The 27,102-nt window shown below is 48.2% G+C and overlaps 1 protein-coding gene across 1 annotated transcript in view; it reads left to right on the top strand.

Annotated features, from left to right (window-relative positions):
• Window positions 1-27,102, top strand: part of LOC126522231 (beta-hexosaminidase subunit beta-like) — a 73,616-nt gene that overhangs the window by 12,532 nt on the left and 33,982 nt on the right. Inside the window, exons 4-5 of the mRNA XM_050170960.2 lie at window positions 9,005-9,197; window positions 10,878-11,034. Of these exons, the coding sequence (XP_050026917.2) occupies window positions 9,005-9,197; window positions 10,878-11,034 (350 nt within the window). The remainder of the gene's footprint in view (window positions 1-9,004; window positions 9,198-10,877; window positions 11,035-27,102) is intronic.

Here is a 27,102-nt window from a genome sequence, read left to right as displayed (position 1 = left end):
GACCACTTCAGTGACCAAGGACACCTCAGGATGCGACAAAGGGAACATCTTGCGCACTTGTTCGTGCACAACGGCCCAGATAGTCTCTCAGAGGTCGTCGGAGCCCAGTGCTTGGATATCGCACTGCGGCGTGAACACTTGGCAGTTATATTGCCTAGTGAGCATTTCCAGCGTCTTTTCCATCGTCGTGGCCTATATCAAAATATACAGCTATTCCCTTCGGCGGGTTTCGATCTAGTCCGGCAAAGAGTTCTTGCTTGACGCCCTGCATCAGGAAATTGCCTTTTTTTCTCCTCGGACATTTCAGAGTTGGTGGACCGGAAAAAAAAACCGGATCTTGTCTTCCTTTAAGATGGCAATGTTCGCATTGGACACTTGCACTCGGGCTTCTAGCAAAGTTTCGGCCCTTTCTTTCCTCACGAAGCTCGTGAACGTATTCAAAAAGGTGCTGCGAAATACGTCCCATTTTCTCAGGGTCGACTCTCGATTATTAAGCCACGTTCGAGTGGCGTCCTCCAAGGAAACGTACACATGGCGGAGCTTGTCGTCGTAGCTCCAGTTGTTGAACGTAGCGACCCTTTGATACGTCTCCAGCCAGTTTGCCGAGTCTTCCAATGATGGTCGCCGGAAGGTCGGGGGCTCCCTGGGCTGTTGCAACACGTTTGGTGTAGGTGGTACTGGGGCTGTCATCGTAGTTGCTGTTGTAGCCACGCACTCGTTGGTGGGGAAGAAGTCTCGAGAAGAAGTCCGTACTCCGGGGACAGGTTTCGTAGTCGGCGGCTAGCTCGTCGGTCCGGGCCGACGTTGGTGTTGTCTTCACTGTTCGCGCTTATTCGTTGGCGTCTGGTATTTGAAGGCTAAAGCAGCTCCACCAGATGTCACGTTGTGACGGCGTAGAATAAGGCATAAGACGATGTCAAAACCGGGGGTTCAAAACGTTAGCTCCTTGTTAGGCGAACTTGGGCCCAGAAAAGCAAGTAACACTCAAACATAACCAAGGCGGCGAGCGCAGTCGTCGATCGCCAAAAATTTGATCTGCGCATCAGACACGTAGGCTGTTTATACATGGCCCACTGAACCTTCCCGCGTAATCACTACCCGCCGGGTTAGCTTAGCAGTTATGGTGTCGTGCTGCTAAGCACGATGATGATGAAAAACATTATTTATCCCTCATTAAAGGGTAGGGGGCAATGGGATTCAGGGTGGGGGGAGGAACTACTTGGAGTAGGCCTCCTCCATCCTCTCAGCCCACTCCAGGATGGCCTCCTGAAGGTCAGCGCTCGAGCTGCGCAAGGCAGCCTCCCGCTGCTCCTCACTAGATATTAATTGCTTGAGGAAAAGGGGAAGGGGTGCTCGGAGCACCCCCATATGATGTGGTTTGTGTCTGTTTTGGGAGAGACGCAGAATTTACAAGAGGGAGAAATGTAAATGGAGGGATGAATGCGGTGGAGGGAAAGGCCGCGGCGACCGCATTTCGATGGGGACGAAATGCAGAAACGCCCGTGTGCCGTGAAATGGGGCCACGTTAAAGATCCTTCGATGGTCAAAATTAATCTGGAGTCCCGCACTGCGACGTGCCTTGTAATGAAATCGTGGTTTTCGCAAGTAAGACCCCAGAATTCCATTAATCATAATCACCAGTGCTCGCGTAAGTTCTAGAATTTACACTAGCATCCGCGTCGTGCACAGAATTTGATTACACAAGGGTCGGCGGCAACATAGGCGACAGGTAGAGTCATCGACAGCTTTCGGGAAACTTTCGGTACAGATAGGCGTGTCTTGCGCTGAGCGATAACCTTTGCATATTTTAGCCGGTGAAATGAGGTCACCGGAAAAATATAAGAAGGTATGCGTGTCAGTATAATTCATTTAGAACCCTTCACTTCACTGGAGGTACATAGATCGACAATTTATGATGCAATGTGTACAATGTGTTTAGTTCAATTATAAAGTAAACTCCACGCGCATGGGCACTCGGACTCAAAAGTAGCATATCCGAAAAAAAAGCCACCAGGGGGCCGAGTGGAGCGGACGCGCTTCGCATGGGCTGCTGCTTTTATCGCGAGTTATTGCAGTTAACCTTAACCAAACTTCACGATTTTGTGTCATTGAACTCGACAAGGCAATCGGCATCGAAAGTCGCCAGAATTACCGCGGTGAGTGGATTTGTTTACCTTGACACACCGAGCAACAAGCACCTCGACATATTCGAACACCGTTCTCCGAACGCCGCACGCGCCCCAGGAGCGGGCCCGCGTGGCCTCGCGAGCACCGAGAATGGCAGGGGAAACGAACGGCAGTGCTCACGAAATGGACATAGAGAACAATAGCCAAGACTCCACAGCGGTCCAGAGCAACATGGAATTCGACGAGAACAGCGGCAAGACGCTGAGTCAAGCTGGTCCATGGTTCCAAGCAATCAAGGCAAGAAAAAACAAGAAGGCGCTGAACTAGGACCGCATACAAGAGGGAGGAAAGCAAGAAAACCCCCAGAACCAGCAAGGAGGACTGAACGCGAGGAGCAACCCGAGAGTGGAAGCAAGCATGCAAGCCAACAGCAACCACCAACGGCAGCAAGATCAGGGAAGCCGAACCAACGGCAAGCCACCGCCGCGACGCGTGACGCCGCCGCTGCCAGAGAATGATTACAAGGTGGTATACCGACCAAGAACCGGCATGAAACTGTCCAGCTGGCCGGACGAGAAGATCACCGAAGGACTTGCAAGGGCGAGTGGTTCTCCTTTCAAAGAATTTTGCGCGAACGTAACCATCCAAACGCAGTGGAAGCAGAACCTGATAATTGCCCGCACCGCAGACGAGGACTACGCACTGAAGCTCGGTTCCATCAGCAGCATCGAACTTGGGGCGGCCACATACGAGATGACGCCGTACATCAAACCGCTCCCAGGAACAGTACGTGAAGTCGTGCACGGTATCACTGCGTGTACGACGGAGAAACGACTTGCGGAACTACTGGCAGCCAACTGTGGCATCCTGCATGCGAGGATGCTCGGCAAATCCACCTCAGCAGTTATCACCTTCGAAGGTCCGCACATCCCTTTCTATGTGAAGGTGGCCGGCTCGTACACACGTTGTCGCCCATACCGCAGATCGGTGCAGTATTGCAAGGCCTGTGGAGAAATCGGCCACCGGCAGGACGTATGCCCCAACCCAGACAAACATATCTGCAACCGGTGCGGGGTGCAGAACCCACAAGCAGATAATGATTGCCAGTTGCAGTGCAAACTATGTGCACTACCTCACGAGACGGCAAGCAAGGAGTGCGAGAAAAGGCTCAAGCCAAGACCCCCACCCCTGTACGTGAGGGAGAGAAGTCAATCAAGAGGCCGACAACCACCTATCACCTAGCGACCATCATATCATCCAGACTGAACAAGGGAGACAAGTTCAAGCTCCTCGCAATATGGAACAAGTAAGCCACAGCAACAACAGCAGAAAATCACCTGGGCGGAAGTGATAGCCAGTTCCAAGTCGACAACCGACTCATTTCCCTCACTGCCGACACAAGAGCGAAATTCGAGATACGAGGAAACCATCTCCTCTCTTAGAAGGCAAAACGCCGGCCTGATGAAGCGGAATGAAGTGCTCATGAAACGTCTAGAAGAGCAAGAAGGTCGTCAGGAGGAACGCGACAGAAGAGCTCAGGCCAGGGAACAAGCCCTGGAGAGGAAGCTCCAACATCTCATTGACGAATTGCAAAAACAGCAGAAACTGACCACAACACCAACGCCGCCGAGGGAACATACTCCCCCGATGGAGGACCTCGATTCGGGAATAGAGTACAAGATGAACAAGGCCCGAACCGAAGACAAGGCCGAACTGAGAAATGAGTTCCGAGCCGAACTGGCTCAGGCCGTCGACACCATAAGCAAATCTGTGGCAGCCACCGTCCAAGCAGCCGTACAAACGCTCCGCCAGGAGATCACCCAGATGGGCAACGAACTCAACCAACGCATCTCCATTCTAGAAAGGGAAAAAGAGCAGGCAAGGAAAAAGCCAAAATACCCCATCAGAGAAGCCCAGATGAACGAGACTCGGGGAAGCCAAGATGGCGAATACGATAGCAAAGAAGAAAGAAGCGACCGAAACCCTCAAAATTTGGCAGTGGAATTGCAGAGGAATAAATCGGAAACGGCAAAATTTACTTCACCTATGCACCCTACACCAACCTGACGTCATCGCGTTACAGGAAACAGAAACAAATAATATTACGATGCGCGGCTACAAAACACACATTGCCCAAGGAAGGACCCGGACCGCCGTCCTCATCAAGAAGCACTACACAACGCAGCAGCACCAAATCAACCACAGAATCTAACACACTCTGATTGAGCTGGTTCCTCCCAAGAAAACCTTGCAGAGCCTCTACATCCTGAATGTATACAGTCCTCCGCGCGACACACTAAAGGACTTGGACAAGTTCCTGAGAGAAGTGAAGAAAGTCACCAACGGTGAAAAACTTCTCGTGGTGGGTGACTTTAACGCTCCACATGTGGCTTGGGGCTACCGATCAACCAACAAGAAGGGTATGGACGTGCACAACGCGGCACAACACCACCAGCTGACGTTGTGGACCGATCCTCTAATACCAACTAGAATCGGCAACAGTGTCTCCAGAGGCACCAGCCCAGACCTGACCTTCTCCACTGGCTTAAGGCAAGTCGAGTGGTCGAGACTGGCCGAGATTCTGGGCAGCGACCATCATATCATCCAGACTGAAATCATGCACCACAAAACCCCTGTGAGATTAGGTCAGGCCAAAATTACGGACTGGCCTGCTTTCCGGAAAGACGAACACCCCAGAAGCCTAGCGGACATCGAGGAGTGGACCAAGAACGTGATGGACTTGGTTACCAAGTACACAAAGACCATCCAACTCACTGCGGACAATCCCGAAGTCGACCCACAACTACTTCACCTCTGGGAGGCCAGGCGAGGACTTTTGAAGAGATGGAAGAAGCAGAAGAGAAACCGCAAATTCAAGATCCGCATTGCCGCAGTCTCGCGGCAGGCGGAGGAGTATGCTGAAAAACTCGGACGTCAGAACTGGAATCAAATGTGCGACCAGTTACAGGGAACCCTCAGCAACCGAAAGACCTGGGCCATTCTAAAGACCCTTCTGGCGAAGACGGAATCAAAAACTGTCACGGGGCAACACATACAAAGACTTATACACAACTTCCAGGGAACTGAAGAAGAAGCGCTCGAAGCCATCACCGAGAAATACATCGGAGACGAGCAACAACGGAAGACGCAGCCGGTCATTCACCCGGAGTACGAGGGGGAACTCAATCCGGATTTAGACCAACCTTTCACCAAGTCGGAGATCGTGGCAGCCTTAAGAAATCTCACAAGAAACACGACGTCCGGCAGGGATAAAACTAACAACAAGACCCTCCGTAACCTGGACGATGGGGCAACGGAGAGTTTACTAAAGTTTATCAATGAAAGCTGGGAGAACGGCAGTATACCGGCTTCCTGGAAGCACGCGGACGTAACGATGATCCCGAAACCCGGCAAGCCCATCAACCTACAGAACCTGCGTCCGATCTCTCTCACGTCATGCGCGGGAAAACTCTTCGAGCACATGGTCCACAATCGTCTCTCGCCCTATCTGGAAGAAGGTGGGCACCTACCGAACACTATGTTCGGTTTCCGGCCTAACCTCTCCACCCAGGACATTCCACTTCAGCTGAAAGAAGAAGTCATCGACGGCCTCAGCACATTCCACAAGAGTGCCATCCTGGCACTCGACGTGAAGGGAGCCTTCGACAACGTCTCACACGAAGCAGTGCTAAACAGCCTACAACATACCAACTGCGGACGGCGGACATACAACTACGTCCGGGACTTCCTGACGGGTAGAACGGTGACCATAGGCCTGGGGATTCTCAGGACTGAGAAGTTCCAAATAGCGCAGAAAGGAACCCCCCAGGGGTCGGTGATCTCCCCGTTGCTGTTCAATATAGCGATGAAGGGATTGCCGAACCTCTTGGAGAACATCAGGGGTATCCGTCACGCAATGTATGCAGACGACCTGACCATGTGGACGTGCACGGGATCGGCGGGCGAACAACAAGACGCCCTGCAGGAAGCTATCGACAAGACCGAGCAGTATCTACACCGCTGCGGTCTTTCATGCGCGCCGGAAAAGTCGGAGGTCCTGATCCTCAAAAAGAGGACAAGAGGGCGGCCTCCGCAGGAGACACCTGACCCAACGTTGACACTAAATGGAGTCAACATACCCAAGGTGGACACACTCTGTATTCTGGGCCTCACTCTCCAGAAGGACGGTGCCGGTCTCGCCGCCATTAGAAAACTGCAAGCGACAGTTACCCAAGTCGCGCACTTGGTGCGAAGAGTGACAAACAAAAAGCACGGCCTGAAAGAGCAGGACACAATCAGATTAATGCAAGCCCTGGTAATCAGCAGAGTCACTTACGGCACCCCGTACCTGGGTCTCAAGAACAGCGAAAGAGACAAATTTAACACCCTAATACGAAAGACCTACAAGCTAGCACTGGGGCTTCCACCGACGACGTCGACGGAGAAGCTACTCAGCCTGGGCATCGACAATACTGGAGGAACTAGTAGAGGCCCATAAGACGAGCCAGATAGAGCAACTCAAGCTCACCAGCACGGGTAGGGACACGCTAATAAGACTGGGCTACCCAGTCGAATATGAGTCCAGAAAACAGCGGGTCCCTCTACCCCTGAGGGAGAAGATCACGGTGGCCAGCATCCCGAGAAACATGCACCCTGAATACCCAGAGAAAGGAGGCGAGCGAGAGTGAAAGCTCTGCGTAAGGCCTACGAAGGACCAAAACAAGGGGAGGTCCGATACACCGACGCGGCAAAGTACAAGAACAGAGCGGCCCACGCTATCAGCGTGATCAACGGCCGAGGACAAGAGGTAGCAGCGGCCTCGGCAAGCACTCCAGACATCGACTGCGCGGAAGAAACGGCGATAGCCCTGGCGGCCACTACGGGCCAGCGAAAGGAAGATCGAATCACGATCATCACCGACTCACAAACAGCATGTAGAAATTACCAAAAGGGCCGCATTTCCAAACAAGCCCTGAGCATCCTCGAAAAGCGAGACAATTTTCCAGAGGTGTACATTGTCTGGGCCCCGGGACACGAGTCCCTGGCGGGTAATGTAGCGGCTAATGCCGCTGCCCGAGATCACATTCTCCGGGCTATCCCACCAGGTTCACGAGCACCGGTAGACCAACAAGATAGCGTCCCGAAAAGATACGCCGATATCCTAAGCCACTACAGACTGGGTAGAAGGATCTATCCACCCCCGCATCCCCAGCTGACAAGAGGCGGTGATCTTCCGAAAACTACAGACCGGCACATTCCCGCACGGCACCCTGCTACACGCAATGTATACTACGACCTATGCTCACAAATGCGTCTTCTGCTCTACGCCCAATACCCTCTACCACATGGTATGGGAATGTCAACAAAATCCATCGACACCGCCCATCACCGGACCAACCGTCGAGCAGTGGGAGGCCCAACTGATAAGCTCGAGCCCTGAAGACCAGCATCGCCTGGTGAGCAGGGCCAAGCTATCAGCTCAAGCCCACGGCATCCTGGACTAGGGACGCCGCCCACCTCGGACGATTTTACCGTCGGCTCATTTCAACTAATAAAGTTTATTTCTTACGCACAAATTGCTTTCTTTCGCGCAGATGGCAAAACGAGAGCGCAATTTCACTTTTTTCCCTCTTTTGTTACTTCAAACAAAACGGCTTTCAATGTAAAACATGATGGAATTTACTTTTTATTATCATTACATCATCGTCGTCATCACTTTGGACGAAACTGTGGGAAAGAACTGCGATCAACCTCAATACATGGATACTCAACAAAGAATACGTAATGCGACATTGTCGAGTGATTTTGTAGCAGCCAATATTACAACATCATGCAGTGTTCTTGATGTTATCTTCTTTAAGCAAATGTTATCGCTTAGACGTTCTGGTTATTGTACTCGAGTACGGCTTTATTTGGCGGTGGGGGGGGGGGGGGGGGGGGCACTTCTGGAATGCCGCTTTCATTGCAGTGTGTGCGCCCTCCTAGCAACAAAGTGAGCAACCAGTCAGTTATTCATACCAAAATCAAGTTCAGAGGCACTACGCTAGAGTCTCAATGTCCACCATCGAGGACATAAGCATTTACTCTGTAGAAAAAACGGCACATTTGCTTCATCCATCTAAACCATTCGCGGTTGGCTTTGCTCCTTCAAGAGCACATTGCGATGTCTTTAGTAGGCGTATGCGACTGGTGTGTGGAATGTAATCGTAATAATCACGTACACGTCTGAGATGAAACGTGTTCATGCTCCAAGCCACCTTTTCAATATGACGTCAGACCGATCGGTAACGCCCTATCTGGCCCGAACTCAACCAGATGATAGGACAGACTCGTAAACAGCAATAGGCGAGTGCTCAGAGTGCTTGGAAGTGCTGTTTGTCTTCTAGAAAATGTTAGCAAACGTTCGCAGAGGTGGCCACTGGGTCTCGCGAGGTTAAAAGGAGCTTAGGAATAAATTTAAACTATGATAAGTTCAGTCTCTCTGCATAGCACAATGAAAAGAACTTCTTTACAGAAACCATATTGACCAACCGAACAACAACATATTTCACAAGTCTAGCAAAATGAAGGAAATCTTCTTATCCAAGTTAGAGGGAAACTGACTTAGTAGGAAGGAAGCACTGTTGGAGAACTTTCTTTAAATGTCTCCTGTGACTCTTTGATCCAATAGCTTGCTCGGACTAGTGGTGCAAATTTATATCGGAGCTCTTCACGTGGAACGGCCATGATGACCCATTGCGCAGCTATACCATTTAAATCCATATTGATCACATTCGTAGTCCATGGAGCAGCAACGTTTTCTGTAAATCTTTTGTTTCTGCAATGCCTGACCGCCCTGTAGAGCCGCGCAACCTGGTTTCCCGTCTGCGACACGCAGATGTTCTCACGCCCTGTTACGGCAACGGCAGCCGGGCCACCGCGAAGTGGCGCCAGCACGCTGCCTTCGAAATGCTCGACCCGACGAACAACCAGAGCTACAGGCTGGTGCAGCGGATTCTTCCCCAAGTGACGGAGCTATTTAAGGACCGCTACGTGCACCTTGGCATGGATGAAGTGCACTACTATTGCTGGTACGGCCTTGCGAGGAATGGGAGTCTAAGCGGGGCGGCCTCGTGCGTAAGCATAAGGCCTCAACAGTGAAACGCCATAGCAGAAACGAAAGCGGTGGGATTCTGAGGTGTGAGTATCGAGCGCAGAGTTGAAGGAAATCTACGAAAAATGCGTAACTATTATGGCTGGGTTCGAAGGTGAGCCTCAAATTCCGTAAGGATGAAGAGCAAGCGTCATTCATTGGTCAGGCCTTTGTTCATATGTCGTAAAAAAAATCATCAGCCCTTCCACGCTGTGAAGAAGGACGAGCAGTGAAGGTGTGGTGTGTTTTACGTCAATCGACGCCTTTATGTATATAAAGGTGTTATTATTATTATTATTATTATTATTATTATTATTATTATTATTATTATTATTATTATTATTATTATTATTATTATTATTATTATTATTATTATTATTATTATTATTATTATTATTATTATTATTATTAAAGGACACAGACAGCGATTTCCTCTTGTGGCTGTGGAGGGATTTATTCTAATTCTTTTTTGAAGGGGCGACGTGTGCAAGTACCGCCGCATGGCAGACGGGAACTCCGCAATATATACAACTTCACTGTCAACTATAAAAAAATACTTGTGGCAAGTGAATGAAACTCTGCGTAATGATAGAGTCGTCTTAGCGGCGCCGATTTCAATATGATTTTTTCCAAGTTACCCACATTACATTGAGAGCTACACAGCATTGGCGATAAACTGCAGACGAACATTTTTTCGTGTCGACGCGACGCGCAGACGGACGGACATCGACCACCGCTTGGACGGCAGCTATATACAGCTTCGCTGTAAAAATTTAATGTGTAAGCTTTCGAAAGCTTTCGCCATAAATTTATTAAGAATTGCATAACTTGTGAACCTATAGTTGTGCATTTAAAGACCAAGCGATGCACTCAGCAATCTATTTGCCTGTTAAGGCTCCTAACATGTGGGAAGACTGACGTCACACTTTCTACTGCGTTCGAAGCTTGGCGACTTGTGGCTCTACGTTCTTTTTGGATGAGCTAAGTAGGTAACCCACACAGAGAACAAAGTAGAGTACGATATTTATTGGGTGGTATGTTCTTTAAGCTGGTAGCTCTAAAAATGCGTCCCAAACTCAAATCCAAACACAAACACAGGGAGCTGCAGCGTTGGCGTCGTCCGCTCTCTTTCTTATGTTGTGTATTTTCGGGCACTGACTTTCTCCCCCACCGTTTTTCAGTATGACATGTTAAAAACTAGACCAATGATCAACTCTATTGAATAGAAGGGGGTTAATAAATGTGTGATGGATATTAGTAAAGGAAGGCTTCAATACTGATGGCGTAAAAGCAAATAACATAGGAAAATGAAAAGACTTTAGCTTGTAGGGCAATTAACCGATTTCTTTGACGCAGTTTCTACACAAACCACGAAGCTTAATGGCCGATACAAAAAGCAGAAGGAAAGAAAAAGATAACGAGCTTCTAAACTTCAAGCACCACCTCATTTCGAATGTCTCCTCATAATATCCATCTTTGCATCTACTCGCCAAAGCATCGATCCATCCATCCGCCCACATATAAATGACCTAGGCGTCCGGTGTTCATAAGGTCGGCGAGAACGCATCTTCATGTCAGCGCCTTTCATCGGCGCGTTCGACCTTACTGGCGCTCGCAGGGAGTCCAGTCCCGAGATCGAGGTCTTCATGGAGCGCCACAATATGTCGGTCACGAGAGACGTCGAGCAGTATTACGTGGAACGGACTCTGGACAGCGTGGGACGCACAGGCGCCAAGATCATGGTGTGGCAGGACCCCATAGACAACGGAGTAAAGGTAGCTAGCTTCCCTAACTCCTCTGTTGTACCGACCTTCCCCACACCTCCCGCCACGCTTAAACAGCAGGAAAGCCAGGCGAACTCTTAGCAGACAATCACTGGGATGATAGCAAGGAAACTTGGTCATAAGTTTTGCTTGGTCTGCTCAAATTGGTCATAAATTTTGCATTATTGGCGCCATGTTATAGGCCACCAAGTAGCCAACCTGAATTCATTGATCTGTTAAATGACGCTATCGAGCAGATCCTTTTAGGCACCCGAATTGCCTCCTATTTTTAGCTGGCGACTTTCATTTTCCCGCGATTAACTGGACGACGCTAACTGTTGGCTCCGATAATAACCGACAGGAGAACATTAACTTTCTTCATTTACTTCAATATCACCAGCTCACCCAAATTGTTCACGAGCCCACTCGCGGTAAACACTTCCTGGACCTTATCCTAACAACCCATCCTGAGCTCTCAGACATCCACGTCTTGGAAGAAATAAGTGACCACAAAGTTGTGCACTGTTCTCTTCTACTTCCACGGACCGACAAAACAAAAACCAGCAAGCTTATCTACAACTACGCACGTGCGGATGTTGAAAAAATGAACCTGTTGCTGGAAACTTTCACAAATAGCTTTCAGGCCAATTTTCATAACCGTACGACTAATGAAAATTGGAAGTTGTTTCGTGACAAACTAAAGGAAATTGAAGATTCCTGCGTGCCAAAACTAATGATAAGTACGCGTACCAACCATCCTTGGTTCACTACAGATGTCAACAGGGCACTAAATAGGAAAAAAAGAGCATTTAGTAAAGCGGTTCGAACAAAGGAAGCTACAGACTGGGAAAACTATAAAAGCATTTCCAAAATAGCTGAACAACTAATTTCTGAAGCCAAAAACAAATATTTTAATTTTACACTTCCTAGTTTGATAAAAACCAACCCTAAAAAATTCTGGAACACTGTTAATCCTAAAACCGCTAGTACGGTTCCTGTTATTTTGGACGCCCACGGCAGCACTCTACCTGTAGAACAGTGTGCAGAACAATTCAATAGCCACTTCTCACAAGTTTTTACGAACGAATTGCCCATTTACAATCCACTGCTGCTTCCTGAGGCCGATATACAGATTCCATTTTCACCCATTCACATATCTGTGCTTGGCGTGGCTCGTGCAATTGAACGCCTACCTCACCACACTAGCCCAGGACCCGATGGTATCAACGCGAAACTCTTAAAAATTACCGGCCAACACACACCTTTCCTGCTATCTCTCATTTTCCAACAGTCACTCGATACGACATGTGTGCCAGAAGATTGGAGATCCGCTTATGTAATGCCGGTATTTAAATCTGGTGACAGATCCGTTCCTAATAATTACAGGCCAATTTCACTAACATCGATATGTTGCAAGGTACTCGAACACATATTATACACTAACATTATGACTCATATTAACCAGAACAACTTGCTTCATAACAACCAACATGGCTTCCGCAAACATTTATCGTGTCAGACGCAGTTATTTGAGTTAATAACGGACCTTCATCAAGCAATCGACTCTTCCTTCTACATTGACTCCATCTTTATTGATTTCTCTAAAGCCTTTGATCGCGTGCCTCATAACCGCCTGATGATAAAGATACGCAACCTGCAGCTGGACCAACGTACTACGCAGTGGATCAACGCATTTCTAACAAACCGCTTTCAATCAGTTAAGTTAGGGAGCTTCTTATCAAGATGTACAGGTGTTGCTTCAGGAGTACCCCAGGGTTCGATGCTGGGTCCACTGCTTTTCTTAATATATATTAATGACATCACGTCGAACATAACATCAACAATACGGCTATTTGCAGACGACTGCGTAATTTACCGAGCAATATCGAGCCCTTGCGACATCATTGCTCTCCAGACTGACCTTGATGAACTCATTGGTGCGCCAGGTGGCAAATGGTTATTAACGCAGACAAAACTAAGCATCTCAAGTTTTCTTCCGCTGCTAACACAAGTCCTAATACCTACACAGTTAATAATACTATCATTGAAACTGCAGCGTCGGTAAAATACCTTGGTGCAAATCTTACCTCTAATTTATCCTGGAGCACTCATATTGAACTGATTACTACCAAAGCCTTAAAAAAACTTGGTCTTCTTAAACACCGACTACACCAAGCCAACCAGGATAAAAACTTCACGCATTCAACATGCTAATCAGGCCTGTGATAGAATACGCGTCAGTGATCTGGAACCCTCATTATACCTATCTTTTTAACATGTTGGAATCTATACAAAACAAGGCTGCATGATTCATCCTTTCCCGTTACTCTCGGCATCAAAGTGTAACATCGCTGAAAATATCGCTCCATCTCCCGCCTCTGGCCATGCGCAGAAAATTCAGCCGTTTATCCTTTTTCCACACTCTCTATCACAATAACACACCATTTGCAAGTTCACATCTTCTCCCAGCGCCGGACACATCGGCTCGTGTAGATCATATGAAGAAGACTAAACCCATTTTTGCTCGAACAGAACGATTCAAATACTCACCTTTGGTCCTGGCTATCGAAGAGTGGAATTCGCTTCCTTCTAGCATTGCGGCTATCGTTGAAACATCATTTCAAACAGCTCTCTGGTCATACTTAGAAAATTCCAACGTAAAATGATGCGCGTCTTTGTTTTTTCCTTCCTTTTTTCATTTTTTATTTTTTTTTCGTGCCGGCCGTATCGTTCCGTGAAAGTTAGATGCCATGTATTGCAACTTCTGAAGGTGCTGATTTTTTTTTTCTTTGTGGAATTTGCTACATGTGCAATTTTCCAGATCCTGCTCCTAGCCATTTTTTTCTCTTAATAACTTGTACCTGGCTTCTTAACTTGCTTATTTCTGTCTTCAGCCGTTTATAACCTGTGTTGTATATTTATAAGTTGTATATTGTAGTCGTATAAGTTGTATAGTAGTGTTGTATATTATAAGAATCCCCCCCTATGTAATGCCCGCATGGGCCTTTAGGGTATTGAAATAAATAAATAAATAAATATGCTTGTGGAAGCTTAATATTGATCCATATGTTTATACGTAACTAACAAGAAAATGGAAAAATTATTTAAAAATGCATTCGCAAAAATTTCGCAACGTAAATCAATCGCTCATTTGCAAACTGCAGCTCGTACTGCACAAGAAGAAGCCGAAGCTTCACGGGAAGATTTCTCGCATGTTGTTAACTGGGGTGGGACAGCTGCGCCAAACTGCGCTGGGAGCGGTCCTTTGCGCCATCCTGCGCCAAAACGGCATTTTAGCAGAAAATTGCACCCAGTCTAGCATGCATAACAGCGAAACCCTCCTTCACTCGATGCTTCGCAGCTAGCAAAACTGAAATCAAAACCAACAGCACGCTGTCATCATCATCATCATCTTAGAAGTAAGCAGTAAGCCCGTGCGTAGAGTTACGAGTGTTATGGGCCCTTCGGAGTCGTCCGGTTCGCCATTCGCCCATTTTTCTCTGACGTACGTACAACGTAGTGCCGTTGTACCTAAAGCTTTAGTTGTCCCGTCTTGCTTTCGCGTTATTTCAGTGTTCATCGAACCCGCTCATGTGGCAGCGAGGAGTTTGCCAAAACATTATGTCAGATTTTAGGGTTGAAAGTAAACTGTGGGGTTTTACGTGCCAGCACCACTTTCTGGTTATGAGGCACGCCGTAGTGGAGGACTCCGGAAATTTCAGCCACCTGGGGTTCTTTAACGTGCACCTAAATATAAGTACACGGGTGTTTTCGCTTTTCGCCCGCATCGAAATGCGGCCTCGGTGGCCGGGATTCGATCCCGCGACCTCGTTTTCAGCAGCCCAACACCACAGCGACTGAGCAACCACGGTGGGTAGATTTTAGGGTTAAAGGTAGGCCTTTCCGATGTTTATGGGTGATAGTGGAGCTTGCAAAAGAGCCACTGCGATCAGAATCGCACGTGGTGCATAGTTAACAATGGTATTAGCGAATGAGGTCGAATGTGGTACACCGCGACAGCCGGCACTTCGGTGGGTGCCGCCATGTCTGTTGACGTCAAACCTTTACGTATAGTTTGGGTGGCTGGGCTGTTACGGTGCAATAGCGTCGCCGACACAAACGCAAAACCCTATTTGCGCATCACGCATGCACAGTGGCATTGACGCCATCTTTCTTTTTGCGGCCACAAAACCTTTACCGGCCCCTATTTGAAAACTCCCTACATGGCATGACATGAGCATATTGCGTGATGTCATGTTCAGTGCAGACGCACGTACTTGATCGGCTTTGTAGTGAGCATTTGCCCACAAGCCGTGACTGTCGCACTGTCTTGCATTCTGGGTTAAAAAAGACGCGTTTGTTGAAGAGAGAGAGAAAAAACTTCCATTTTTACGCCAGCGTCCGGCGCTCAAACCTGGTCGGTCACAACACGACTCTGACGTGCTGGATAAGCACCGGCAGGAGAGTGTTAGTTGCATGGGGGGTGGAGTGAGCCAGTCCGTCCGTGACCGTGGCTTGATGTTAGTGGGAATGTTGGAGAGGCTGACTGCAGTTTGGGTTGAGTGTGAGGGCAATGCCATAGACAATGCTCTATAGGGATGGATATTCCATGCAGTTAGGGAATTTCGGTGGCCCAGGTAGGCCTTGAATATAGGGACAGAAAAGAGGAGTCACTATTGAATTTGTTTGAAGTCTTCGGAGAATAGCGCTGCCTTCTCGCGAGAGGTTAGCAGGAGGAGTAATAAAGGCGACGGCATTGGCGCGAAGTTCCTTTAAAAGTGATGTGCGCTCCTTGTGCAAAGTCTTTCTGTGTTCCCTTGGGTTAAATTCGGATGGCCATAAGCACGGGCGATCCGGAAAGCTAACTACGCGGGTGAGCTCATGAGCTCGGGAGTTCCCCCCCATGCCTTGGTGCCCAGGTATCCACTGCAAGGTAACACAGAGCGAAGGGTGTGGATCCAAGTGACATTGAAATAGGCTGTGTATATACTCAGGTAGCAAGTTGTCGCGAAATATGCGGCATGCATCTTGGCTATCGGTGCGAATAAACATGCGTTGGGTAGGATGATGAGGCCGGGTGACTGCTTCGAGAATAGCAAGAGCCTCTGCGTCGGATGGGTCGGGGACCCCTATGTGTGCGTTTACATGCTCGTAGTCAGGGCCGACTACTGCAGTTAGACATCTACCCTCCGAGTGACTAGCGTCCATATAATAATACGTAGCGTCTAGTAGTGGGTTTTTTCCTATTTACTCGTTTGACTAACTGGGAGCGGCGAGCTTCACGTTTGTGCGGCTGCATATGTTGTGGTATGGGTAGGACCGTGAATATGGGTAGTGAGTCCCATGGTGGTGAATACAACGGTGGAAAAGGCGGTAGGGCACCTGTCTGGTATCCTTGATGTTCGAGCAGTTTGCACCCTTGAGGGGATGTTTGAAGCCTTTGAATTTGCGCTTGTCTGCAAATTGTAATGTGTTAATCAAGTGTGTTGAAAAGCCCAGTGGCGACCACAAGGCCGTTTGTGGCAAATCGGGGTACTCCTAAAGCTAATCTCGTATATTCGCGGAGCGCCATTTCTAATTTGGAGTGCTGTGTCTTGGTGAGAGATTGATATGGAAGTTGGTAGAGCACACGGGAGTAGACAAGCGCCTCAGTAATTCTTCGAAGTTCCTGCTCCTTTACTCCTCTGTGTTTACGTGTTACTCTAGATAGTATGTGGTATATATGGTTTAGTTGTCGTATTATTTTTTCCAACCATACTTCAGCTCTACCGTCATCCTGAAGTATGAAGCCCAGTATTTTGATGTTAGATCGGCGCGGTATTTGAGTGTGTTCGATATGGAGACATGCTTTGGCGCTGCTCTTCCGCGTGGCGGCCTATTTGATTAGTTAGTACTATGACTCAGATTTTGTTGGAGAACACTTAAGCCGAATACCGTTAACGTATTCGTGAATGGTATCTAATCCTGACTGGATGGTGTGCTCCTGTTCGCCTAGGGACCCCTCGCAACACCATATAGTAATATCGTCTGCATAAATATTGTGTTCGAGTATTGCGATGGAAGAGAGCCGGGCAGGCAGATCGAGCAAAGCAATATTGAAGAGAGTGGGTGATAGGATTGAGCCTTGAAGGACTCCTATACTAAGAGGGTATGGCGCTGAAAGCTCTGCATTGATTTGAATTTGTATAGAGCTACCGGTAAGAAAATCTTTAATATAGTTGTAGAAGAGGGCGCCGCTTCGTAAGGTCAAGAGGTTCTTGAGGATAGCGGAGTGTTTCACGTGGTCGAACGCCTTGTGTATATCTACACCTGCGATTACTCTGGTTTGTACGATACTGTGATTTTGATACACATCTTCTGAGATACGAAGCATGGTATCCCGAGTGCTAACATGTGACGTAAAGTATGTCATTGTGTAAGGAAAAGCACTGCTGTTTTCTAAGTGCTAGTTGAGACGGTTAAGGGCCATGCGTTCCATCAGTTAGCTTACACACGACGTTAAAGATATAGGACGTAGGTTCGTGATACAGTTGTCCGGTTTGCCGGGTTTCGGTATTGGTATTATTATTGCCGTTTTTCACTCCTCTGGAAGGATTCCGGATTCCCAAATATTGTTGATGTATTCTAAAAGTTGCTCTAACTGAGAAGAGGGTAAGTTGCAAAGTGTACTATAAGTACACTTTGCCAGGCGTTGTGTTTCGTTTCAGTGGAGAGAGAGCCGTATTTAGCTCGATCTGTCTGTCGTGCCTTCTCAGCTCTGTAAAGACGAGCCCAGCCGTAGCGCCCTTTGTGCATCGCAGTTTCGAGGAGCATTGCGTCCTTTCCTGACCGCTCTTGGAGGGTAGGTCTCGAGCGAGCCCGTCTCCACAACATATCGACTATATCAGCTAAAATTTGCATGGTATATGGTAAGCACACGTGCATTGGGCCCTGAGCCAAAAGTGCTTGCTGTTGCGCCAAATCGACTTTTTTGCCTGCGCCAGGAGCTGCGCCGAGTAGTGAAATTGCTGTTCCACCAATGAATTAAGCAAAATTACAGTGTTTATAAACAGCATTACCGTGTTCATGCATGGCGCTTGCGCTTCATGCGTCTTAGCAATTGCATTCTGAAAATTTGTAAAATCGCATTCCTTTTTGGCGTGTTTGCATATTTCCAAACCCCATGGGCGGAATTCACAACGCTTTTCGTTGCTAAGAGCTGTTTGCTGTAGACCAACCATCTTCACTAATAAATGTCCAGCATTAAGATTGGTTGACATCTGGTTCCACGAACAGCTTATTGTAAGTACTTTTTGTGTATGTTTGGCAATTACAGCCTAGAGAAAATAGATCATGATACTCTATTCCAATTGAACAGGAAGTATATATAATGTGTAAAGCGCCAACAGACAGTCAACATAACCTTTATAAAGGTTTTTTTCTTAAAGCCAGGCCCACGTGCCGCATTCAAAAACCTTTCGTTGGTAAGTGTTCTTTGCTAATTGACGGCCGCCTTCGATAATGCTACATAGCCTTTTGTCAAGATTGCCTCATATTTTCACTTACGAGAAATGCTGCCGTAAGCGCATGGTTACAGGCAGAAGCTCTAATTTATCCTATTCAGAAGTATATTCAACCAAGCTTCGTGGCATATAGTAAGGAACGTGCTTCTGCCTGAGCCAGAAAAGGAAATTGCTAGCTATTGCTGCTCATGGTCAGTGCAGGCCACATTTCTTGCGCTTGCGTCTCCTGAAAACTCCAAACAGTCCACTACACGCGAACTGTTCCGAAATGTGCGCTCAACAATATTGAATGCAATAAACAAAAATACAAAAAACGGTAATTATTAGTTCAATACGAACTGTGTTTTCCCAGACCATGTTGAACAAAAAAAAAAGATATCTTTGGAGGCGCCACCTGGCGTACGGTCTCGCTGCTTTGGTATTCCTCTCGTTAATGTCTCGTGCACTTGAGATTGCGTTACACACTCTATTAGGCATGACACTCTGGAAGTTGGCATGACCATCGTACTGTATAAGTCCGAGTGCTCAGAGATTATTTGCTAGTCTGTCTGTTATGGACCCACAGTGAATCCACGAAGCAGAGGTGAAGTGCGTGCAAATCGACACGTTAAATAATTTCATTGTACTCGTTGTGCGCCGTATCCTTCACTTTAATTTTCCCACAATGCGTGTGATGGGTGTTTTATATACACTCCAGGGTTTTCTATTGACACTGCTACATGATCCAGCGTGCACTACATGTTTCAAAAGGCAAGTGCCATTGTCGACGCGAGCGTCTAATAGTGTCAGAGGAATTTGTGCGACCCAGAGGTTACGGGCAATTCGCGCTGAAACTTCGCGTGCCAACAGCAGCTCCGTAACACACAGCGTAGCGACTGGTGGAAACAGTTTACAGCATCACGTGCTACGATTTTACATCAGCGAATCCACCACTCATCTTGAGGCGCATGTGTCCAACCCCTGACAGGATTGGGCACCGACGTGCTAGACCGTATAGTAGCACGTGCGCTCCTCGCAACGGGCGTGTATGGCCACAGGCAAAGCTTGGTTGGACGTTACGGGCTAAAGCAAACGTTGAGCAGGCACCGTCTGTTATCGTTACCGAGCCATCCTCATGGCCTCGCTACCGGGCGGTGTCAGGTTATTTTAGTGTCATGCGCAACTACCGTAGCTCCTCGTGGCCAACACTGGTTCCTCACGTAAACCTCCTTTTTACAGTGATATTGTAAGCCTCTAGTCGGTCGAGATTTTTCGGTATCGGCTCACCAAAAAATAAACGGCAGCTGGAAAACAGCTTCCATTGCGATAAGAATTATATGGGCACTCAAGCCGCATTTCTGTCATCGCCGTCACCGTCGTCGTGGCCATGATGTTCCGTCAAGGAGATAACATCGTCACCGCACACCGTATGCTGTATGTGCGAGTGAAAGCGTGCGAGGGTGAGCCGACTATGGTGGCTCAATCTCGCGCGTGCAACAAAGCGGGGAGGAAGCGCGCTGTCTTCCGTCGCGCGCAAGAACCTTGGGAAGCTAGAGGAGGCGGGGAGGGGGCACGTTCTACTCCGGCCGCTGCTGCGTATGGCGGGGCCGCGCGCCCTATCTTCGAAGCAATCTACGGCCGCGCGCGCGGCGCTGGGGGCTGCTTTGGTGGCTACTGCGCATGTCCCGGGTGCTATCTTGACAGCGAACTGCGATGAGTAGAGTCGGGATGCACGGAGGGCTCAAAGCTTCGTGTGGGCTGTTTTCCGCGACGCACAGTTCGAGTTGAAGCAAGCGGCAGCACGAAGGTCTATTCATGCTTGAGAAATCCAATTAGTTCAATAACGCACTTTCCCCAGGCGGATGACCTACTAGAACGACAATGTATCCTGCACTTCCGCACACCTCTGTGCGCGCGTGACGAACATGTGCATCTGTTCTTGATGCGTGGGCGCTTTGCCCGCGGCATCTGTCGCACAGCGTGTGCTGCGACTGTAATCGTCGCCAAGGCAGACACTGTTCAAAAACGGCACCACCACTTGGTCTCTCAGACAGATCAAAGCAGAAAGCTGGGCTAGATGGTGTGTCATGATTATTCAAAAGAGTAGCGCAAAGTAGCAGGGACAACGACAGAGAATACGACAGGACGAGCGCTAAACCTCAACTGGTTTTTTTACTGCGAGCGAAGGTACATATATACATTTCGTTGGTGCATGCGCACACAGTGTTAAAACAGTACAATCTCATTCTAGTCAAAATGTGGCAGACTGTTCTGTAAGTACATTTTTTTCTTTTTTGGACAAGGCAAGTGAAGCCGTGCTGACACAGCTATCACCTTCCCTGTCAATGTCATATGCCTCCGAAATCTCGCGCCCCCACCTTGTGCCTCCCCTACCAAGCACACACGTGGTGTCAAACGCAGGCACGCACCCGCATCGCTTACAGTGCATGGCCAAATGGCCGCCCCCCGCTAATGAATCAACCAGCGTTCGGTGCTCTCGTAGCCGTTCATTTAGGCAGCGGCCAGTCTGCCCCACGTAGCATCTACCGCATGAGAGAGGTATGCGGTATACGACCCCAACAATGCAGGGTACAAACATGCATGTATTTTCTATGGCGCAGACCAGTTTTTTCTTCTCGTTTACGGCTTTGCACATGCGCACCAGCTTTTCGGGGGCAGTGAACATCACGTCCACGCCGCACTTCTCTCCAACTTTTCTCAGCCGGTGCGATAGCTGGTACACGTACGGTATAGCTGCACGTTTCAGCTTCTTGCAGCTTTTTTCGGCTGCTACGCCAGGGCGTCCACCTGCTCTGATTTCTTTCAGGAGGCATTCCGCCACAGCCGTCACGATCTCTTTCGGAAAACCGGCGTTCTGCAACCGGAGCACTTGCATCTGCAGGCTGACCTCAATTTTATGGTGGCAGGACTTTTCGAGAGCACCACGCAGGCAATTTTTTGCAATGCCCCTCTTAACCAATTTTGAGTGAGCCGAATTGTATGCTAGAACTTCCTTTTTTGTGCGAGGCTGATACGACCAGCAGATGTGCCCTGTGCATCTGCTCTCAGACAGACCTCAGACTCTCAGACATACCTGGTCTCAGACAGACCTGGTCAGACAGTGGTCTCTCAGACAGACCTCAAAGGGGATTGGGAAAAGAGCCTTGTCTTTCAGCTTCTGCGTATCATAAGAAGCCAACAAACACTGACACCAATGACAACATAGGGGAAATTACTTGTGCCTAATAAATGAACTAAGGAAACGATAAATTAATGGAAATTAAGGTGGATGAAAAAGCAGCTCGTCGCAGGTGGGAACCGAACCCACAACCTTCGCATCTCGCGTGTGATGCTCTATCAATTGAGCTACCACGGCGCCGTTTCCCCATCCACTTTCTTGGGTATTTATGTGTCCTAGTAGAACCCTGGGAGTGTTAGCCATCGCCACCGCTCAAAGACCTTGGCGGTGGACGTGGAACGTCCTTTTTGCCGCAGGCGTCACGAGAACGTGATCTTTTTGGGTGAAGGCAACTAGACGCCTGCGGCAAAAAGGACGTTCCACGTCCGCCGCCAAGGTCTGTGAGTAGTGGCGCTGGCTAACACTCCCAGGGTTCTACTAGGACACATAAATACCCAAGAAAGTGAATGGGGAACCGGCGCCGTGGAAGCTCAATTGGCAGAGCATCGCACGCGAAATTCGAAGGTTGTGGGTTCGGTTCCCACCTGCGGAGCTGTTTTTCATCCACTTAATTTCCATTAGTTTATCGCTTCTTTATTACATTTATAAAGCGCGAGTAATTTCCTATATGTTGTCTTTGGTGTCAGTGTTTGTTGGCTTCTTATGATATGACTAATAAAAATCTGGCCCTTCGGTTAACCCCCTTTCTTCTAGCTTCTGCGTAAGAGATTTAAGTTTTCTCGTATATTCGACTAACAATCCGAAGCTACCTTGTCTGCAGCTATGTGTCAGTCATACCTAACACATTTTCTGACGCAATGCGCTTTTAAATATTTATTTAGTTCAATAGGGTACTTGCGCTTGGCGGGTGGCCTATAGAAGAATGAGGATGTATGCTGCAGTTCCGCACACTTGCGCGCCTGAGCGACGTACGTCGCTTGTAGTGGTGGTGCTTGTGTAACATCGTCCAACGTCGCCAACGGCTTCGCAGTGCAGCCACTTTCACAAGGTGGAATGGAGGCGCGGTTTTTTTATAACGCAACTCTTTGGCGCTTGTTCCTGCGTTGAGCGTCAGCGTCCCTCGGCGTCCTCGCTGTAACCGAGCGAGCGACCACAGCGAAGGATGAAAGAGCGAACGCGCGACGCAGCGGGAATAGAAGGCGGCGAGATCGACGAGAACGCCAGAAGGGAGGCGGAGGATGTGCACGGAGCATGAGGAGGACAGCGGCATAGGAGAACATGGCGAAAGGGTGAGCAGGAAAGCGCAGCGAGACGTGATCCGCGGCGGCGACTAGGCATGCGGCGAGCGCGTCCACTGATACCATATATGGAGACAAAGCGCTGGTGTGGGCTTCGCACCCACTGAGCATGCGCTACTTCGCCTGCACCGCCGCCGCTAGAGAATGCGTCTCGCACGAGACGCACGTTCCCGTGTTCACGCTTTCTTTCTGAGCAATGGGCTACGAAACCGATGGAAATGCTTCGACTGCCGCTGCTGCTAAATGAGCTGCCCGAGTAGAAGCTCAGCGCCGCCGCCGAGAAGACCTTTTCGGTCAGAATCAAATTATTTGCAACAATATATAGCAAATTCAATACATTTAAACATCTGCGCTCAAAATTCTCATTAGGGAATATCGCAGTAGTCGGTAATTTTTTTTTTTTTTAGAGCCCAGCTCTTAGGCGCCCGTTCCTGCAGTGAGCGTCGGCGCGTTGTCGGTGGCGTAACCGACCTACGAGCACAGCGGAAGATAAAAGAGCGAACGCAGAGTGCGACATGAATAACCGGAGCCGCAAAGGGCACAAACCAATGAGAGTGACGTGCGCGCGGGAAACTGGCGTCATGCGGACCAACACCACCTAGATTAGCTGTAAAATCTAGGTGGTGTTGTGCGGACCCACCCAACCTCTCGGCGCATGCTCTTAACTGGCCTCAGCCGAACCACATGTTTCGTACTATCGTCTTCTCGCGTCACCTCCCGCTAGCGCTTGTTGGGATTGCTTGTTTTGGTCTCATTCTGGATTATTTTTATTGTCATGGTTTTCCATTGTTTTGTAATCTAATCGTATTCGCTGCGCAAATTGTGTAGTACGAGGGCGAATCAGAAAGTATTTGCCCCTATCCTTTAAGCCAAATTCCGGCTTTAAACTTGAAGTCAACAAATCGGTCCATTACCATTGGAGGACCTTCCTTGGACTGGCATGGCCTTATCTGCCAGTAGCTCCGTGGCAGGGCGCTGCTGTCAGTTTTTTGAAGATGGTGGCTGTGCTTCCCACGTCCACGGCCTACGAGCGACGAAGTGTGTGATTTATTTTTTATAGAGCAAGGGGCGAACGCCCATCGAAATCAACAGGAAATGCAGCCCACCTATGTGAAAAGGTGTCAGTTGCTTTGAGAAGTGTGCAGTGACGGTGTTGTGAGTTCGCAAAAGGCCGTGAAGACTTGCATGACAATGAGCGTTCGAGGAGGCCGCGTGCGCGCGCGAATTCTTCTACCACAAGGGCATCTCAAATTGAATGCTGCGATGGAACAAATGTCGGAACCGATGTGGGGACTATGTGGGAAAATAGTGTAAAGTACATAGAATAGTAGGCATATTTCTAATTACCTATATGTAGCTTATTTTGGCCAATAAAAGATAGGGGCAAAGACTTTCTGATTCGACCTCGTACTTTTTGGGAGCAACGCGGCCCCAGCAATCAACACTGGAACGTTCGACTAATCATGTATAAAAGCCGACAGGCTTGACCCGCAGATAAGGCTTTCCGCTATTGCCGACTCTGTTACATGTATCTCTCAAATTATTTGCCTCAGCATATCGCGAAATGAAAACATATATAGAGCTGCGCTAAAATTTTGCATTACGGAGTATCGCAATCGTCGGTTAATTTTTTTTTTATGCGACACACTCACAGGCTCACTCCAGGCACTTGCAGTAGGTAGGCAAGTTTTTGCCTCGCAACGTTTTGGGCATCTTCAATAAAGAAGATGCTCAATTGTCCTGTGGGGCAATCGAACTCCGGTTGCCAGCATAACAGCCGGATGCACTAACCAATGAGGCACAGTCACATTATTTTTCATTGCCTCACACAGTATAACAGTACGGTACTCACTTAACGTTTACACGCGATAAAAACACAAAAAGTATGTCGTCATTTAGCTGCAATCGCACGCAAGCCAACGACAACTATAACGACAGCGTCAACTATCACAGCAAGAGCGAGAGGACGCGCGCCTTACGAAAGAAAGATAAGCAGACTGAGTGCAGAAATTTTGCAGACCAGGAATCACCTGGGATGCAGAATATGTGAAGACCAGAAAGTCTGTAACCCTCTGTCACCTCCCAGCGGGCGATCGGTACACCCTTTCTGCAGAATATCTGCCCCGCCTTTGTAGCCTCAGGATGCAGCATTTCCACAGAAAGTCTGTCGAAATTGTGGTCACAGGACGCAGCATACAAGCACACATTCGTGAGAATTTGTGTAGCCCACCTATCGGGAACTGGCATGCACATCATCATCATCATTAGCCTGGTTACGCCCACTGCAGGGCAAAGGCCTCACCCATACTTCACCAACAACCCCGGTCATGTACTAATTGTGGCCATATCGTCCCTGCAAACTTCTTAATCTCATCCGCCCACCTAACTTTCTGCCGCCCCCTGCTACGCTTCCCTTCCCTTGGAATCCAGTCCGTAACCCTTAATGACCATCGGTTATCTTCCCTCCTCATTGCATGTCCTGCCCATGCCCATTTCTTTTTCTTGATTTCAACTATTTTGTCATTAACTTGCGTTTGTACTCTCACCTAATCTGCTCTTTTCTTATCCCTTAACGTTACACCCATCATTCTTCTTTCCATAGCTCGTTGCGTCGTCCTCAATTTAAGTAGAACCCTTTTCGTAAGCGTCCAGGTTTCTGCCCCGTAGGTGAGTACTGGTAAGACACAGCTACTATACACTTTTCTCTTGAGGGATAATGCCAACCAGCTGTTCATGATCTGAAAATGCCTGCCAAACGCACCCCAGCCCATTCTTATTCTTCTGATTATTTCAGTCTCATGATCCGGATCCGCAGTCACTACCTATCCCAAGTAGATGTATTCCCTTACCACTTCCAGTGCCTCACTACCTATTGTAAACTGCTGTTCCCTTCCGAGACTGTTAAACATTACTTTAGTTTTCTGCAGATTAATTTTTAGACCCACCCTTCTGCTTTGCCTCTCCAGGTCAGTGAGCATGCATTGCAATTGGTCCCCTGAGTTACTAAGCAAGGCAATATCATCAGCGAATCGCAAGTTGCTAAGGTATTCTCCACCAACTTTTATCCCCAATTCTTCCCACTCCAGGTCTCTGAATACCTCCTGTAAACATGCTGTGAATAGCATTGGAGATATCGTATCTCCCTGTCTGACGCCTTTCTTTATTGGGATTTTGTTGCTTCCTTTGTGGAGGATTACGGTGCCTGTGGAACCGCTATAGATATCTTCCAGTATCTTTACATATGGTTCGTCTACACCCTGATTCCGTAGTGCCTTCATGACTGCTGAGGTTTCGACTGAATCAAACGCTTTCTCGTAATCAATGAAAGCTATATATAAAGGTTGGTTATATTCCGCACATTTTTCTATCACCTGATTGATAGTGTGAATATGGTCTATTGTTGAGTAGCCTTTACGGAATCCTCCCTGCTCCTTTGGTTGACGGAAGTCTAAGGTGTTCCTGATTCTATTTGCCATTACCTTAGTAAATGCTTTGTAGGCAACGGACAGTAAACTGATCGGTCTATAATTTTTCAAGTTCTTGGTGTCCCCTTTCTTATGGATTAGGATTATGTTACCGTTTTTCCAAGATTCCGGTACGCTCGAAGTCCTGAGGCATTGCGTATACCGGGTGGCCAGTTTCTCTAGAAAAATCTGCCCACCATCCTTCAACAAATCTGCTGTTACCTGATCTTCTCCAGCTGCCTTCCCCCTTTGCAAAGCTCCCAAGGCTTTCTTTACTTCTTCCGGTGTTACCTGTGGGATTTCGAATTCCTCTAGACTATTCTCTCTTCCATTATCGTCGTGGGTGCCACTGGTACTGTATAAATCTCTATAGAACTCCTCAGCCACTTGAACTATCTCATCCATATTAGTAATGATATTGCCGGCTTTGTCTCTTAACGCATACATCTGATTCTTGCCAATTCCTAGTTTCTTCTTCGCTGCTTTTAGGCTCCCCCCGTTCCTGAGAGCATGTTCAATTTTATCCATATTATACTTCCTTATGTTAGCTGTCTTACGCTTGTTGATTAACTTAGAAAGTTCTGCCAGTTCTATTCTAGCTGTAGGGTTAGAGGCTTTCATACATCGGCGTTTCTTGATCAGATCTTTCGTCTCCTGCGATAGCTTACTGGTATCCTGTCTAACGGAGTTACCACCGA

The sequence above is a fragment of the Dermacentor andersoni genome, chromosome 6, assembly GCF_023375885.2.
Source record: "Dermacentor andersoni chromosome 6, qqDerAnde1_hic_scaffold, whole genome shotgun sequence".
Taxonomy (NCBI): Eukaryota; Metazoa; Arthropoda; class Arachnida; order Ixodida; family Ixodidae; genus Dermacentor; species Dermacentor andersoni.
This window is presented reverse-complemented; position numbering and strand designations above follow the sequence as displayed.